General features: G+C 41.0%; 1 protein-coding gene across 3 annotated transcripts in view; it reads right to left on the reverse strand.

Annotated features, from left to right (window-relative positions):
- The window catches only part of SPON1 (spondin 1), a 290,944-nt gene that overhangs the window by 252,517 nt on the left and 19,569 nt on the right, over positions 1–18,858 (reverse strand). For all 3 annotated transcript variants that reach the window (XM_012456606.3, XM_064365153.1, XM_064365154.1), the window contains exon 2: positions 18,449–18,555. In XM_012456606.3, coding sequence (XP_012312029.2) covers positions 18,449–18,555 — 107 coding nt within the window. The remainder of the gene's footprint in view (positions 1–18,448; positions 18,556–18,858) is intronic.

The following is an 18,858-nucleotide window of genomic DNA, read 5'->3' on the forward strand; positions in this document are numbered from 1 at the left end:
AGTCATCAATTACCCTTTAAGTCTTCCTACCAGTTACTATTTCCAGCAGCTTCTGCTCCTGAGAAGCTGTGACTGATTCTCAATATTCACTTGTCTCTCCATTTTTGGGGTGGTGGGTAAGAGGAGGAAGGAGGTGGGGGAAGGCTTGCCTCATGATCTCAATTCTCTGATGGAAGTAATTAGAGTTGTTGATTTTCAGTTTTTCAGCTTTTTTTCTTATAAGTACAGAAGTGATGACTTCTACACTCTTCACATGTCACAGTAGACATTATAAGTCCTTATCTAACTCTTTGACTTAGTATTATTCCAAATTGGACAGGCAAGGAAACTGAAAACTCAGGAGGGTTAAATTAAGTGGCCAAGTCAATGATTTTAGTGGCTACATTGCCACTAAAATGGTAAAATTGTGATTCAGGTAAAATCCAGTGCTAGGGCCCAGAAAGGCAGTCACGTAAGTACAAGCTGTTTTGGAGAGGCCAGGAGGTGTGTGCTTGTGCATGTGATGCATGTGTTTCTTCATATTGGTCCATGTGAAGAAGCCCTGGGGGTGTCAGCTGACTTTGGGGGGATAATGGGTTGAGGGTGGGGGCCAGAATTTTTGTCAAAACCATAAGTCAGTGTCATTTTATGGTCAAAAAACAACTTCTTAGGCTCATTTCAAAAAAGCACACCCAATAAATTGGCAGCTATTTCTTAAACACCTACTATGTGCCAGGCACTATTATAGTGTTGAACAGATACAGTGCTGAACAAAGTAATGTCCTTATCCTTGTGGGGTTCACATTGCAGTAGGGAAAATAGCTAATAAGCAAGCAAGCATATAACATGTCCAGTGCTGATAAGTCAGATCAATAAAATAAAGCAGGGCAAATGGGGTTTAAAATGATCAGGGCATTGTTTTATAAAATACGGTCAGAAATGGACTCTGATAAAAGTGACATTTGGACAGAAACTGTAAAGAAGTGAGGGAGGGAGCTTTGTGGCTACCTGAGAGCATCCCAGATAGAGTGATGAGGAAATAGAGTTTTTGAGGCATATATTCATGGCTGGGGAGACAGACCTGTTCACTCAGCAGATGACATAATGCTGTGAAGACAGCGATCAACCATGGTGGATAAAAGATGCCTAACATAGGAGAACCCTGAAATGCTAGAGAGATGAACCATGTTGAATAATTAATTGGTCAGGGCAAAAATCTAAGGTATTGAACTTTATTCCAAAGGAGTAATTGTATGAGAACAGGTTTGCAAGATTTGTTTAGTAACCACGTGGTAGGAGGATGGGAACTTACTTCTTTCAGCCAATACCCAGGCCTCCTGAACATGAAGGATTATAGGACATAAAGTACCAACTAGGGGTCAACTGAAGAGACAGTTTGTGTCCAAAGGAAAAACCAAGACAAAGTAACTTGGCAAAGGTTACATACTCTGTAAAAGTAAGCTCTGAATCAGATTCCTACTCAAACTCCTACTTGGTCAGGTGTGATAAGGTGATAGAGCAGGCCAGGCGTGGTGGCTCACACCTGTAATCCCAGCACTTTGGGAGGCTGAGGCAGGCAGATCACCGGAGGTCAGGAGTTCAAAACAAGCTTGGCCAACATGGTGAAACCCCATCTCTACTAAACTTCACCAGGGGTGATGGTGGGTGCCCGTAATCCTGGCGACTTGGGAGGCTGAGGCAGGAGACTTGCTTGAACATGGGAGGCAGAGGTTGCAGTGAGCTGAGATCGTGCCACTGCTTTCCATCCTGGGTGACAGAGCAAGATGGTGAGAAAGAAAGAAAGAGAGAAAGAGAAAGAAAGAGAGAGAGAAAGAGAGAGAGTGAGCGAGAAATGTGTATCAAGAGCCTAAAAACTCTTTGATCCAGAAACGTGGGACTGTATCTCATGGAAATGATCTAAAATATAGAAATATAATGTCCAAAGGGGCAGGGATTTTTGTCTGTTATGTCACAGCTGTATCCTCAGAGCCTAGAACATGCCCTGCACACAGTAGCATCATTTATGTACTCATAAATAAATAAGAGGGTTTTCTTTATAAAAATGTATACTGATAAATTATTTATAATATTTAAACAATTACCTAAATATCCTACAATAGGATACTGTTTTAGTAAACTATGACCCATTTACTCTTCGGATTTTACCTGTTTTAAAAAACAAATACAATGGCTTTAAGTGTTTGCAAAATCAGAATTAAGAGCTATCCCATAAAGTAGTTAGATCTGGAATGGAGGCTCGTCACTCTCATTTTAAAGATGAAAGGATTTCAAGGCCATGGGAACTTATTGGCTTTTTAAAAAACTACTTAATAGATACATGATAAAAGTTCTTTTTGCCGTAAAAGTTATTTATCTTCTACCAACCAAGCCTATCGTGTATTTGAAAATGATTTCCAGACCTTTAGAAAATAGATGTGGAAATAATGCTAGTTCCATGCAAGAAAGTAGGAGACCAATTAACATTTGCAAACAAGTGGGTAAGGCCAGCAATTCCAGCAGCAGACATCCAGCAATTTGGAAAGCCCTTATCACCTGGCCAGTGTGCCAGGCCTTGGTGAGGCCAGGGGAGTACAGGGTGGCCACAGGGATACAGAGGCACATGGCCTGATTTTCTGCCTCTTTGCAGAATCTTGTAGGGGAATGGGAATTTAACTCATCAGGGTAACACAGTGACTGAAGAACTAGAACAAAGGGATATGCCAAGTGTTCAAGAGCTCAGAGAAGAGGCAGGGTGCACAGATTCTAAGTGGGGTGAAAGGAAGACATGAATGTCGGGAAAGACAGAAGAGATGGCATTTGAAGGGCCTGGAAGATACCTGGAAGATGGTGGATCTGTGAAACTGTAAACCTGGTATGACCCCTGGAACAACCTAGAAAGGATTTTAGGGATTTGGCAGTCAATTTCTGTCTTTGTATCGCCCACACATCTCTCCCTGGAGCTGTAAGAAGATGCAGAATAGAGAAAACGACACAGACCTTTGGTGGCTTAGTCTTTGCTCGCTGCCACTTACTGGATCTGTGCCATCTATCAAAGCTCTGATTCCCTCAGTGTTAACTTTCCTGCGAATAGGAATAATAATAAGTGCCTACTTCATGAGTGTGTATGTGGGCAGGTGGCGGAATCTGAGTTGAAGAGGAGATTAATACATTTACTTATGTGACTAATATTTACTGAGCTTTGATTGTGTGTTCAGCATGGCATCAGCGCTGTGTGTGCTATTGTCAAAGAGTCTCTGCTCTCATGGAACTTCCAGCCAAGAGGAAGAAAGTTAAAGCATATGAAGCAGTTAGAATAGCACCTAGAGGTGACAGTTGTGGTTTCCGCTGTCTGTTCAAACCTCTGGTACAGAGCCTTTTACCAAGGTATAATTTAAATTCCACTTTTGGAGAAGCTGCTATATGAAAGTAGTTCATAAAACCAGTAATTGAGAGCCCAGTCAACCACCCACATAGAACAGATTTTGTTTGGGTATCATGTATCTGTAACATAAAATTTTCAATTTATTTTATAGCCATCCCAACCCTATTACAATAAAGATAGAAAGAACTAGAGAAGCCTGTCTCTCTCCTCACCTGTAGAGTCAGAAAGACAGCAAGTTGGACAGATACCTTCGACAAGACTTAGCTGTGTTCCTCAGTGGTCCACAGATGCCCACATCTACAGAGGAATGGAATTTATGATTCATTGTAAACAGCAGTGTGGGAAGTGCACCCTAGGCTGCTGGCTCAGAAGGGGAGACATTCACTGAGGGTCCCTTATGTCCAGGCACTGTATTGGGCATTTTACAAACATTATTTCATTTTGATCATGCTTATTTTGTAGGTGAAGGGACTAAGTAAGTTTCAGAGAAATTAAGTGATTTCTTGACCCAGCTAGTAGGGCAGAATTTCAGTCCTTGTCTGATGATCTAATGATTCCAAAACGCAAAGTCTTTCCACATACTCACTGTATTTTTTAAATAGCAAAGCTATGCTAGATGTATGGTCCTTTCTGAGTAGTTAGAGCAGGCTGAAAATAGGAATACTTTCTCCTGTGATGCTGTGTGTCCACCATTGACACTGTCAAAACCTAAATGGCTGCCTCCAGAAACAGAGCTCATATATACATATACATGTGTGCATACATGCATGTGTCTATATACAGAGAAACTTTAGTTTGACCCTATAATTTCATTTGTCATAAGCAAATATAGATGCATAAATCTTTGCTTTTATCATAAGCAAATACAAGTGCAAAGATTTATGTGTTATGGTGTTCATTGCAGTGTGGTATATAAAGGAAAAGAATTAGAACCACATATCTTGCCAATAATAGAGGAATCTTTGAACAAATTATAATTCTATAGTATGATGAAGTATTATAAAGTCATCACAAATTATGTGGAATATTTAATTTCATGAAATATGTTCACAATATAATGTTCACGAAAATAAAACAGGATATAAAACCCTATATATAGAATAGTTTCAATATTTTTTCAAAAATTATATATATGGGTGTGTGTATATATATATACATATATATATATATAAAACTACATATGTTTTATACATACAATTACATTTTTCATATAATATATAATCTGGAAGGAAATATACCTACATGTTAATAGTGATTATCTCTAGATTGTAAGATGACGTATTTTTATCTTTCTCTGTATTTATCCTTTTCTGTATTTTATAACACAAAACACAAGGGTGATCTGTTGAGAGGAGTGATGCTTAAATCTTAATAATGCCTCTGGTTCCAAGACTCAGCCTTTCTTGCTGGGAAGGAAAATTATTTTTCATTTTTTCTGGCAGCAGGCACTGGAGACCAAGGCTGAAGAAGCCCGAAGACCCAGTGTCCATCCCAGGCACTCACAGTGCACATTGCTTCTTGTGCTTCTTACAAATGATGTTTTACGTGGCAATTTTAAGCAAGAAAACTAAGTGTCAAGCAAGAGGTATTGACATCGCTTTTAAAATGTGTTGTTTGTGCATTATAGCTCTGCAGAGGCATTTTACAACAAGTGAGTTCCTCAAGGGAAGGGGAAGGCACAGAATGTCATTTATCCCCTGGTTAATTTCTTTATTTAAAAAATAAACAAACAAACAAACAAAAAACCAAAAACTTTCACTGGGCCCTTGTGAGACTCTAGGTGCTTGTTAAAGAAGCTACAGTAAAACATTAAAATATGGCAAGTTTTAAAATAGAAGTGTGAGGCAAATATAGAGTGGTCTTTACACAAACTCTTCACTCTTAGCATGCAAATTTCAGCCATGCTAAGAGATAGCTCAAAAGTTATTGTCTCTGTAAATGTCCTCTCTGTGCTCCCAAATCAGCACTCACTACCCACTTTATACAAATGGTTGTTTTCTTATTTGCACAGATGCAGCAATTTTAGCACCTAGCATGCTGCAATATAGTTCTAACAGGCCTCTTGTCTCTATGTCACATATAGACAAGGATAGTATTTCCCTAAACAAATGAGGCCACCCCAATATCTAAGGAAATACATGTCTGGATTCTCCTGCAACCTATCTGTGATCCACCGCTGTACATAAAATACTGAACTGGGAAGTTCTGCTGTAGATTGTGACCTCCTAATACGAGGGACGATGTGATGTGGTTTATACCGAACTGGGAAGTTCTGCTATAGATTTTGACCTCCTAATACGAGGGATGATGTGGTGTGGTTTATACCGAACTGGGAAGTTCTAATACGAGGGACGATGTGGTGTGGTTTATACCGAACTGGGAAGTTCTGCTGTAGATTGTGACCTCCTAATACGAGGGATGGTGTGATGTGGTTTATACTGAACTGGGAAGTTCTGCTGTAGATTGTGACCTCCTAATACGAGGGACGGTGTGATGTGGTTTATACCGAACTGGGAAGTTCTGCTGTAGATTGTGACCTCCTAATACGAGGGACGGTGTGATGTGGTTTATACCGAACTGGGAAGTTCTGCTGTAGATTGTGACCTCCTAATACGAGGGACAGTGTGATGTGGTTTATACCAAACTGGGAAGTTCTGCTGTAGATTGTGACCTCCTAATACGAGGGACGATGTGGTGTGGTTTGGCTCTATGTCCCCACCCAAATCTTATCTCAAATTCTAATCCCCATGTGTTGAGGGAGGGACCTGGTGGGAGGTGGTTGGATCATGGGGGTGGTTTTCTCCATGCTGCTCTTGTGATAAGTCAGTCAGTTCTCATGACAGCTGATAGTTTTAGTGTGGCCCTTTGCTCTCTTGCTCTCTTTCCAGCCACCTTGTGAAGAAAATGCCTGCTTCCCCTTTGCCTTCCACCAAGATTGTAATTTTCCTGAGGCCTCCCCAGCTATGCGGAACTGTGAGTCAATTAAATCTCTGTTTATAAATTACCAAATCTCACGCAGTATCTTTATAGCAGTGTGAAAACGAACTAATACACTATATCTTATTTATTCATCTCCATATGCACAGAGCCTAGTATGTTGCATTTTGCATAGCTGGTCATTAGTGTATTAATTCATGTCAGCAAATACTTACTATATTTACCAAGTGTCCACTATGTAACACTCATAGTGCTAGTTGTTGGTTAGAAATCCAACAGTGAATGAAATAGACATGGCTTTGCCCTAGTTTGATGGAACAGTCTAAGATTAAACAAATAATCATAGATTTTAATGACTACTCCTCAAAGTACTGGGTACTATGAATGATATGGTAATACTTGAATGAACAAATGAATGAATGAAAGAAAACACTGTATTTGTATATTTCAATATTCATTCACTGAAAGGTATCCTATATAGAGAAAGAAAGGGAATATTGTGGGCTCTTTCAGAATGTCATAGGAATCCCATAAGAAAATCAAACTCCTGTATTCTAGCCACTATGCTTCTATGATGCATCCTAAGACCCCGTGAGTTTTCTGTGGTCCTGTCTCATGCATGATTCATTCTTAACTTCCTTACCAGCAACTGAAAGTTCTAGAGTATTTTCTTGTTTGTTAGTTTAATGTGCTATCATAAATCCAAATCTCTCATCTTGTACTCTTGCAATTGGTTATTTGGATCCAAGTGGGTGGTTTTCTGTGTTTCTCTCTTCCTCCATTAGCTTTCACATTGCTAGATCTGATCTATCAATTTAACCTGCTCAAATCCTGTGATTCCCATGCCTGATCTCAAATGTCTGTTTCCCTTCACATCAGTGGCCATGACTGCCATGATGGAATGCCCATATTCCATTGTGTTGAGTGCAGCGTTTGTGTGTGTGTGTGTGTGTGTGTGTGTGTGTGTTGGGGGGGATTGGGGGATCATCTTGGCAATACACATCAGAACCATAAAAAATGTCAACATCTGATTCACATCCCAAGAGCTGCAGTTTCAGTGGCAGTGCTAGTGACTGGGACGGTGGAGGCAGGAGCAGCCTGTGAGGGTTGCAGGGTCTCCATGGGCACAGGAGGGGAGCAGAAGCAGTTTAAAGGTGGTACATGGGATGAAAAGTAAAGAATCTGACAAGGCAAAGACATCACATTCATTTTAAAACTCACTTGCACAAGAGAGATCCAAGATGGCCAAATAGGAACAGCTCTGGAGTACAGTTCCCAGCGAGAACAACACAGAGGGTGAGTGATCACCACATTTCCAAATGCGTTTTTACTGACCAGAGATCAGGAGATTCCTGGGCCAAAAAGCGCCACGAGCTTCCAGCACAGCTGTTTCAGCCAGTGACGTGGGTTTCCACACAAAAACTCACACAACTCTGGGTGGCTGTTTCAACTGGCACCTGGAATGCCTGGGAGACAGAGCCGCCCATTCAAATGAAAAAAAGGGGCTAGAAACAGGGAGCCAGGTTATCTGACTTGGTGGGTCCCACCCCACAAAGACCAGCAATCTGAAACGCTCTGGATTGAGAGTTTGACTGCAAATGCAGCTGGACCCGGGACAGTCCAGCTCAGCAGGGGGAAGGGCGTCTGCCATTACCGAGGCAGTCCACCACTACCGAGGCAGTCCGCCATTACCAAGGCAGTTTGCCATTACTGAGGCAGCCCACCATTACGGAGGCAGACCAGCATTACTGAGGCAGTTCTAACTGTATCTCTGTACACAAAACCACAAGGAAGTTTACACAGGAGCTGGGCAGAGCCCGTGGCAGCTCACCAATGCCTCTGCTGGCAGATTGTGACTAGACTACCTCCTTGCTGGGCAATTTTTTTAGCTTTTTTTCACAATCTGAAAAAAGGCAGCAGCACATCAGGAACTTGTAAATAAAGTCCCTTCCCAGGACAGAGCACCTGGGAAAAGAGGCAGTTATGAGTTCCGCTGCAGCAGACTTAAAGGTACCTGCCCGGCAGCTCTGAACAGAACAACAGAGCTCCCAGCATGACACTAGAGCTCCTATAAGGGACAGACTGTCTCCTCAAGTAGCTCCCTGGTACACATTTATCCAAAGACACACCACACAAAGGAGAGCTCAGGCTGACACCTGGAGGGTACCCTTCTGGGACAAAGATAACAGAAGAAGACACCAGCAGCAACCCATAACTATTCTGCAGCCCCCACGGGGGATCCCCAGGCAAACAGGGTCTGGAGTCGACATCCAGCAGTCCTGCAGCAGAGGGGCCTGACTGTTAGAAGGAAACCTGAAAATCAGAAAGAAATAGCATCAACATCAACAAAAAGAGAGACCCGACCTGAAAGTCACCAACGACAAAGACCACAGGTAGATAAATCCACAAAGATAGGAATAAACCAGTGCAAAAAGTATGAAAATACCAAAAGCCAGAATGCTTCTCCTCCTCCAAGAGATCACAACTCCTCACCAGCAAGGGAACAAGGCTGGATGGAGAATGAGTCTGATGAATTGACAAAAGCAAGCTTCAGAAGGTGGGTAATAACAAACTTCTCTGAGCTAAAAGAACAAGTTCTAACCCAATCCAAAGAAACTAAGAACCTTGAAAAAAGGTGAGATGAAATGCTAACTAGAGTAAATGGCTTAGAGAAGAATAAAAATGACTTGATGGAGCTGAAAAACACAACATGAGAACTTCGTGAAGCATACAAGTTTTCTTGGCAGAAACCCTACAAGCCAGAAGAGACTGGGGGCCAATATTGAACATCCTTAAAGAAAAGAACTTTCAACCTAGAATTTCACATCCAGCCAAATGAAGCTTCATAAGTGAAGGAGAAATAAAATCCTTTATGGACAAGCAATTGCTGAGAGATTTCATCACCACCAGGCCTGCCTTACAAGGGCTCCTGAAAGAAGCACCAAACATGGAAAGGAACAACCAGTACCAGCTATTCCAAAAATGGTAAAGGCCAAACGGTAAAGATGATCGACACAATAAAGAAACTGCGTCAATTAATGGGCAAAACAACCAGCTAGCATGAAAATGGCAGGATCAAATTCAAATATAACAATATTAACCTTAAAGTTAATATTGTAAATGGGCTAAATGCCCCAATCAAAAGACACAGACTGGCAAACTGCATAAAAAGTCATGACCAATCGGTGTGCTGTGTTCAGGAAACTCATCTCGTGCAAGGATACACATAGGCTCAAAATAAAGGGATGGGGGAAGATTTAGCAAGCAAATGGAGAGCAAAAAAAAAAAAAAAAAAAGCAGGAGTTGCAATCCTTGTCTCTGATAAAATGGATTTTAAACCAACAAAGATCAAAAGAGACAAAGAAGGGCATTACATAATGGTAAAAGGATCAATGTAACAAGAAGAGCTAACGATCCTAAATATATACGCACCCAATACAGGAGCACCCAGATACATAAAGCAAGTCCTTAATGACCTACAAAGAGACTTAGACTCCCACACAATAATAGTGGGAGACTTTAACACTCCACTATCAATAACTGACAGATAAACAAGACAGAAAATTAACAAGGATACCAGGCCTTGAACTCGATCTGGACCAAGCAGGCCTAATAGACATCTACAGAACTCTCTACCCCAAATCCAAAGAATATACATTATTCTCAGAATCCACGTTGCACCTACTCTAAAATTGACCACATGATTGGAAGTAAATCACTCATCAGCAAATGCAAAAGAATGGAAATCATAACAGTCTCTCAGACCACAGGGCAATCAAATTAGAACTTAGGATTAAGAAACCAACACAGAACCGCATAACTTCATGGAAACTGAACAACTGGCTTCTGAATGTTGACTGGATAAACAATGAAATGAAGGCAGAAATAAATATGTTCTTTGGAACCAATGACAATGAAGACACAACATACCAGAATCTCTGGGACACATTTAAAGCAGTGTCTAGAGGGAAATTTATAGTAATAAATGCCCACGTGAGAAGTGAGGCAAGATCTAAAATCAACACCCTATCATCAAAATTGAAAGAGATAGAGGAGCAAGATCAAAAAAACTCAAAAGCTAGAAGAAACAATAAATAACTAAGATCAGAGCAGAACTGAAGGAGATAGAGACACAAAAAACCCTTCAAAAAAATCAATAAATCCAGGAGCTGGTTTTTTGAAAAGATCAACAAAATAGACAGACTGCTAGCCAGATTAATAGAAAAGAGAGAAGAATCAAATTGATGCAATAAAAAACGATAAAGGGGATATTACCACCGATTCCACAGAAATACAAACTACCATCAGAGATTACTACAAACAACGCTATGCACAAAGACCAGTAAAGCTGGAAGAAATGGATAAATTCCTGGACACTTGCACCTGCCCAAGCCTAAACCAGGAAGAAGTTGAAACCCTGAATAGACCATAACAAGGGCTGAAATTGAGGCAGCAATTAATAGCTTACCACCCAAAAAAAGCCCAGGTCCAGATGGGTTCACAGTCAAATTCTACCAGATGTACAAAGAGGAGATGGTATCATTCCTTCTGAAATTATTTCAAACAGTAATAAGAGGGAATCCTCCCTAACTCATTTTATGAGACCAACATCATCCTGATACCAAAACCTGGCAGAGACAGAACTAAAACAGAAAACTTCAGGCCAATATGCATGATGAACATAGATGCAAAAAATCTTCAATAAAATACTGGCAAACCAAATGCAACAGCACATCAAAAAGCTTATCCATCACGATCAAGTAGGATTCATCCTGGGGATGCAAGGCTGGTTCAATATACAACAAGTCTATAAATGTAATCCACCACATAAACAGAACCAAAGACAAAAACCACATAATTATCTCAATAGATGCAGAGAAGGCCTTCGACAAAATTCAACAGCGCTTTATGCTAAAAACTATCAATAAACTAGGTATGGATGGAATGTATCTCAAAATAATAAAAGCTATTTACAACAAACCCACAGCCAATATCATACTGAATGGGCAAAAACTCAAAGCATTCCCTTTGAAATCTGGCACTAGACAAGGATGCCCTCTCTCACCACTCCTATTCAATATAGTATTGGAAGTTCTAGCCAGAGAAATCAGGCAAGAAAAAGAAATAAAGGGTATTTAATTAGGAAAGGAGGAAGTAAAATCTCTATTTGCAGAGGACATGATTCTATATTTAGAAGATCCCATCATCTTGGCCCAAAATCTCCTGAAACTGATAAGCAACTTTAGCAGTCTCAGGACACAAAATTGATGTTCAGAAATCACAAGCATTCCTATACACCAATAACAGACTTAAAGAGAGCCAAATCATGAGCAAACTCCCATTCACAATTGCTACAAAGAGAATAAAACACCTAGGAATACAACTAACAAAGGATGTAAAGGACCTCTTCAAGGAGAACTACAAACCACTGCTCAAGGAAATAAGAGAAGACACAAACAGATGGAAAAACAGTCCATGCTCATGGTTAGGAAGAATCAATATCATAAAAATGGCCATACTGCCCAAAGTAAGTTATAGATTCAGCACTATCCTCATCAAGCTACCAACAACCCTCTTCACAAAACTGGAAAAAATCACCTTAAACTTCATATGGAACCAAAAGAGAGCCCACATAGCCAAGACAATCCTAAGCAAAAAGAACAAAGCTGGAGGCATCATGCTACCTGACTTCAAATTATACTTTAAGGCTACAGTAATCAAAACAGTATGATACTGGTACCAAAACAGAGATATAGACCAATGGAACAGAACAGAGGCCTCGGAAGCAATGCCATACATCTACAACCATCCGATCTTTGACAAACCTCACAAAAACAAGCAATGGGGAAAGGATTCCCTGTTTAATAAATGGCGTTGGGAAAACTGGCTAGCCATGTGCAGAAAACAGAAACTGGACCCCTTTCTGACACCTTACACTAAAATTAACTGCAGATGGATTAAAGACTTAAACATAAGACCTAACGCCATAAAAACCCTAGAAGAAAACCTAGGTAAAACCATTCAGGACATAGGCATAGGCAAAAACTTCATGACTAAAACATCAAAAGCATTGGCAACAAAAGCCAAAATAGACAAATGGGATCTAATTAAACTCCAGAGCTTCTGCACAGCAAAAGAAACAATCATTAGAGTGAACTGGCAACCAACAGAATGGGAAAAAATTTTTGCAATCTACCCATCTGAAAAAGGGCTAATATCCAGAATCTACAAAGAACTAAAACAGATTTACAAGAAAATAAATAAATCCATTGAAAAGTGGGGGAAGGATATGAACAGACACTTCTCAGAATAAGACATATATGAGGCCAACAAACATATGAAAAAATGCTCATCATCACTGGTCATTAGAGAAATGCAAATCAAAACCACATTGAGAAACCATCTCGTGCCAGTTAGAATGGTAATCATTAAAAAATCTGGAGACAACAGATGCTGGAGAGGATGTGGAAAAACAGGAACACTTTTACACTGTTGGTGGGAGTGTAAGTTAGTTCAACCATCGTGGAAGACAGTGTGGCGATTCCTCGAGGACCTGGAAATAGGAATTCCATTTGACCCAGCAATCCCATTACTGGGTATATATCCCAAGGATTATAAATCGTTCTATTATAAAGACACATGCACGTGTATGTTCATAGTGGCACTGTTTACAATAGCAAAGACTTGGAACCAACCCAAATGCCCATTGATGATAGACAGGATGAGGAAAATGTGACATATATACACCATGGAATACTATGCAGCCATAAAAAATGATGAGTTGTGTCCTTTGTAGGGACATGGATGAATCTAGAAACCATCATTCTCAGCAAACTGACACAAGAACAGAAAAGCAAACACCGCATGTTCTCACTCATAGGTGGGTGTTGAACAATGAGAACACATGGACACAGGGAGGGGAGCATCACACACTGGGGTCTGTTGTGGGGGCTAGGGGAGGGACAGCAGGGGTCGGGCAGCTGGGGAGGGATAACATGGGGAGAAATGCCAGATATGAGTGACTGGGGTATGGAGGAAGCAAACCACATTGCCATGTATGTACCTATGCAACAATCCTGCATGATCTGCACATGTACCCCAGAACCTAGAGTGCAATAAAAAAAAAAGTCCATATCCTTTGCACTGAGATTACTTTTCTGGGAATCTGTCCTAGTGAATAACCCAAATGAGAAAAAAAGTTTTATGCAAAAAACTGTTTTGTCTCCATTATTTATAATAGTGAATGGCAGATTTAAAAATCCTAACATCTTATAAGGGGCTTGATTAAGCTTAGGTTAGTGTAATGAGAGTAAGTTTTCCTATGAACTCAAAGAGAATTCCTGAGAACAAGCTTACAATAGCATGTCATTTTTAGAAAAATGTATCAAAAACCCTTTTAGGTTCTAACATGGCTCAGAACCCATTAAACACCACTAAATATTTATTGTTAATGTAAAGATCACAAAAATAGTTTAAAAACAGATTATGAATATAGAAGACTATTAAAATATACTTGTTTGTATGGTGTTGATGGGCTCTTCTCAGGCAAATATCCTTTTGAGACTTTTTTCTTTTGAATGGCAGACTGTTACCTAAACTAGTTGATGCCTATAGGCCTTAAATTAAAAATAAAACAAAGCAATGAATAGCATTATATGCTAGTAGCTTAAATTTTAGGGCAAATACTGTGCTTAAAATTCTGTCTCTAAATATTCATGTGCCTACCCTGTGCTGGGCATAGTTGCTGCTAGGGATACTCTGAAGATAGATTAAAATCCTGCCTTGTGGAGCTTATAGTTCAGTGGAAGGTGACATATGACACACAAGTCATTAAGTAAAATAGCATGTCAGGTGGCAATAAATGCAATGGGAAAACACTAAGTTGGGGAGAGAGAGAGTCTAGCTCAGAAATGGGAGGAGGAGTGAAGTACCTAATAGGGTGATCAGGGCAGGCCTCCCTGGGAAAGGGACCACTGAGCACAGACCTGAAGGAGGCAAGAGAATGAGCCAGACAGCTGGCTGGCCCACAGCATTCCAGGGAGCAGTTTTTGGTAATATAATTTTTAAGGATTGGTGGGTTACTTTTGTACTGCCGGTCCTCGAGTTCCTTGCCACTTTCGCCTAATCAGCTATCTTATCAAAGAGAGGTTCTATGTCTTCTGATACCTAGTGTGTGCCAGTGCTGCTGTGCTGGAACCTGCTGTTATGGCCAGAGCGGGTAGCCCCACCCCCTTCCCCTTGGCCTTCTTTGGAGAGGTGAGAGCTGTAACCCTTACTCTCCCTGGTACCAGGAAGCCCATTCCCTTATCACTAAGTCTAAGGAGGTACAAAGGCAGCATTAAAATTTGCTTTTGTTGTGTTTGTATTTTGAGAGTCTGTGTTCTCTGTATAAGGATTAACTCACAAAGAAGCAAAGTAACCCTCTCTCAAAGTCACTTTTAGAGCCACAAATGTAATCTTTAACCAAATTTAAAGAATATTCAGAGTGACTGTAGTTAACAACAATGTATTGTGTATGTCAAAGTAGCTAGAAGAGAGGACTTGAATTTTTCCTATCACATAGAAATGAAAAATATTCAAAGTGATGGGATACCTCAAGTATTTGGCCTGATCATTACACATTCTTTATATATAACAATATCACATGTATCCCACACATATGTTAAATATTATGTATCAATGAAAAAAAGGGTATTAGAATTTTGTGGTTGTTAACAACCCTCAAAGTGATATTTGAAGTGAAGGTGTTAAACAAAAGCTATCTCTATTTGTTAATCACTCACTCTCTCTCTCTCGCTCTCTCTCTCTCTCTCTCGCTATATATATATATATATATATATATTTAAATTGCAATGACATTTGTCCTTTCTGATTGTTTGCTTATGTTTCAATGGATGGCTTGTTGACTTTCTGCCACATCTTTCAGCAACAGAGGTCAATCTATGGGATGATGACAAGGAGGACTCCTTAAGCTTCATGAGGACTATCTCTGTTTTCCTCACTACCCTATCCCTAATGCCTAACTCAGTGCCTGGCGCCCAGCAGGCACTCAACAAATGCCGCTGAATAAATGAATGAGTCCAAAGACAACAGCTTTGGTACAGTAAGAAAATACTTTCATGCTAGATTTGGAAGGGACAGCATGAGGGCCACATATCATAAGAGAGGTAAGATGAGGGGCATGGGCTATGATTCCTTTTCCCAAATCTCTGAGACAATTGGAACCCAGGTGGAGTGTGCATTTTGATAACACAAGGGTAGGGCAGGGCAGGGGTGAGGAGATGACATTTGAGAAATAAGAAACTGGCACAGTGTTTGGACCCTTGAGATGCTGGACTGTCTTGGTGAATATACTGAATGCCTTAGGGACTCAGTTTCATCATATGAAAAATGAAGATAGTAATACTGACCATAAAAGGTTGCTACAAGAATTAAGAAGGTTAATGCATATAAAGCACCTGGCACAGAGACTGTTGCAAAAGTCATAGTGGGCCCTTATTTTTTCACTTAATGGGTATATATTGAGAGACAGCATATACAATGGTCACAGGCAGGGACCTGGAGACAGACTTCTGGGGTTTGAACCCCAGCTCTATTACTTAGAGCTGAACCCCAGCTCTATCACTTAGAGCTGAACCCCAGCTCTATCACTTAGAGCTGGGCGTCTCAGGAAAGTTACTTAGTTATTATTAGCCACAAGTTTCTCTTCTGTGGAAAATTGGATAGTAATGCTTACCTCATCATGTCGCTCTGAGGATTAACTCAGTTAACAAATGTAAACCACTCAGAACGGTGCCTGGCACACAAGCACTATTTAAGTGTTAGCTATTGTTGTTATCATATGCTAGGCATTTTCATATTCTTATCGCACTTTGATCCCTCTAGGGCTGGTGGAAACAATGAGAGACTAGATAGGAAGAGACAGATGTGTTGACATGATGAAGGACACCCAGTTAGATGGACTGGTCTATGTTTCATTAGAATAATGGGTCTCAAATCTGAACATGCATCAGATTCACCCTGAAGGCTCGTTAAAACACAGGTTGTGAGGGCCCCACCCTCAGAGTTTCTGATTCAGTAAGTCTGGATGGGCTTGAGATTTTGCATTTCTAACAAGTTCCCAGGTGGCGCTGATGCTGCTGGTCCTGACACTGCCTTCTGAGAACCACTGCTGTGTAACAAGAGAGAATGTCTGAAGCTCCAAGAGGAGGAAGAAGGGAGGATGCATACAGAGATAGGAGTTCTACAACAGTCCCAAACAGAACTGAGGTATGGACACTAGCAGAAAGAGTCAAATGTTCATCCACTCATTCAGCAAATATTTATGCACTGCCCACTATGAGCAGGGCCCTGTATTCACCCATCAGTTGCAAGAACAAGGATTAAGCTGAGCAGAAACAACTGTGAGTCAGAGAGGACTATCAAGTTACTGAGTTTAGCCAGAACAGTGTGGCTGTGGTTTCAATGTGTCCCCCAAAGTTTATGTGTTGGCAACTTAATCCTGAATGCAACAGCGTTGGGAGGTGGGGCCTAATAAGAGGCGAGGAAGTCATGATGGCTCTACCTTTGTGAATGGATTGTCGTTATCATGGGGGTGGGTTAGTCATCTTGAGAGCAGATTTGATACAAAGGTGAGTTTGGCCCCATCTTGCTCTCACCTTCTCTTACCCTCTGCCTTTCTCCTCGGGATAATGCAGAAAAGGCCCTCATACCTTGATGTAGACTTTCCAGTCTCAGGTATTACCTAGTCTCAGGTTGTTATAGCAACACAAAATGGACTGAAACAAGCACTAAACAAGCTTAGGCAAGTGATTTCATCTCTCTAATTTCAATTTCCTCATCCAAAAATGGGGATAATAGTTCCTATGTACTAGGGTCGTTTTGAGAATTAAACAAAGATAAACTCATTAAACTAACACAGGGTAAACTAAGATAAAGTAAAGTACTTAGCATAGTTCTGGCATATGGTATGTACCCAACAAATATTGGCTGTTGTTAGTATTATTATTGGGTCACCCTTTCAGATACATGCCAAGAGGTTCGTTACCATAGAAGGACATTACAGTGAGTGTGGAATTAAGTCTCACTAGGCCCAAAACCTAGAATCCCAGATAACAGAAAAAAAATTTAAGTCACAGGATTCAAAATTACAACCTGGCCACAAGGATTAAAACATGCCTTTGGATGGGTGAGGTACTTGGGTCAGGGTCCTCCACGGAGCCCACAAATTGCACCAGAGTCTCCAGCAGCCAGCTATGGGTATAAGTATTCTTCCTTAGTTTTTTTCTTCTTAGTTTCCAAATGTCAGATAAAAATGAATTCCAGAACAATGGAAATCTGAGATGAGAAGTAGTTACAGCAAATTTGGCCAGGCCTCCTCCTAGGATCACTCCAGTCCTTCTGGGATGTGTTCTGACAACTTGCCGGCTCCTTTCTAAACCTCTGAAAGGGGATGACGTTCCTACCACTTCCCTTGGAAGAATATTCCACAGTGAAATATGACTCACTGTCAGGGTCCTTGTCTGTGCACTTCCCTTTCTTTTCTTGACCCACTTTTGTCTTACTGTGCCCTTTCGTGCAAAGTCAAATGAAGCCTCCCCTCGAGGAGGTTATTCTGTGAGGTCTGACATTTAAAGACCATTACCACCTCTTAAACTCAGCCCTGTTCATTTAACCAAGCAAAGCATGTTTAATTCTTTTAATCTTCCCGTATAAATCAATCTCTACATTCCCTTAATAGTCCTTCTCCTGTGCTTTGAACTCCCTCCAGCCTGGCAGTCCTGAGCTCTTATTCTGTTTACACTTGAGAATTAACCAGTCAGTCACGAAATGCCTGTGCAGGCAAAACAGCCAGGCCTGGCCAGGGTTCCAAGTGCTCTTCCCACGCTTGGCTGCCAACGGGCATTGTGGGCCCAGAGAAGAGCACCATGATCTGCTGAGACAAAGCAAGACCTACCTAGTGGCCAACCTTGCTCAGATAGGTGTGCAGCATTTGCTGCCTGCTCCATCATGACGCTTTCAAATGCACCTTGCCCAGCTGGCCAATGGTCAAGGGACTGCATGGGAAGCCACCTGAGACAGTTGTACCTCTCCAGTCTCTACCTCCCAGGACAAGGAGGGCCACTGAACGAGCCCAGGCGGGGGTCTTACCTGGAAGGTCCCAGCATGGTCTTCTTCCTTATCACCCTCTCTGTTCTCTTTGAGCGCAATTAATGTGAATCCTCTAAAGTAGGAGGGAGGAGCAGCTGAAAGTGTTACTGCAGAGAGAGAAGAAAACAGGTTTTCAGTATAAGAAACAATTATCGTCCATTTGTCAAATGGGATAGACCTGAGTTCTCCATCAATATCCCAGACCTGTGGGTTAGAGAGGCCGTGGACAGTGGTGAAACCTTCATCCATTGAGTAGAGAACTCTTACTCTCTTCACCCATCTCCCTCTTACATTTTAGAACCTGTTAAATATCTGAGCTGCTATCTCACTTGAGGATTCTTGAACCAACCAAGGATGCTGTGAGCTCTCTCTCAATAACCGTAATTGATAAAGATAGTCCCTGGTCGGAA

This window comes from Aotus nancymaae, unplaced genomic scaffold, assembly GCF_030222135.1.
Source record: "Aotus nancymaae isolate 86718 unplaced genomic scaffold, 86718_ANA_hifiasm-v0.15.2.pri h1tg000059l, whole genome shotgun sequence".
Classification (NCBI taxonomy): Eukaryota; Metazoa; Chordata; class Mammalia; order Primates; family Aotidae; genus Aotus; species Aotus nancymaae.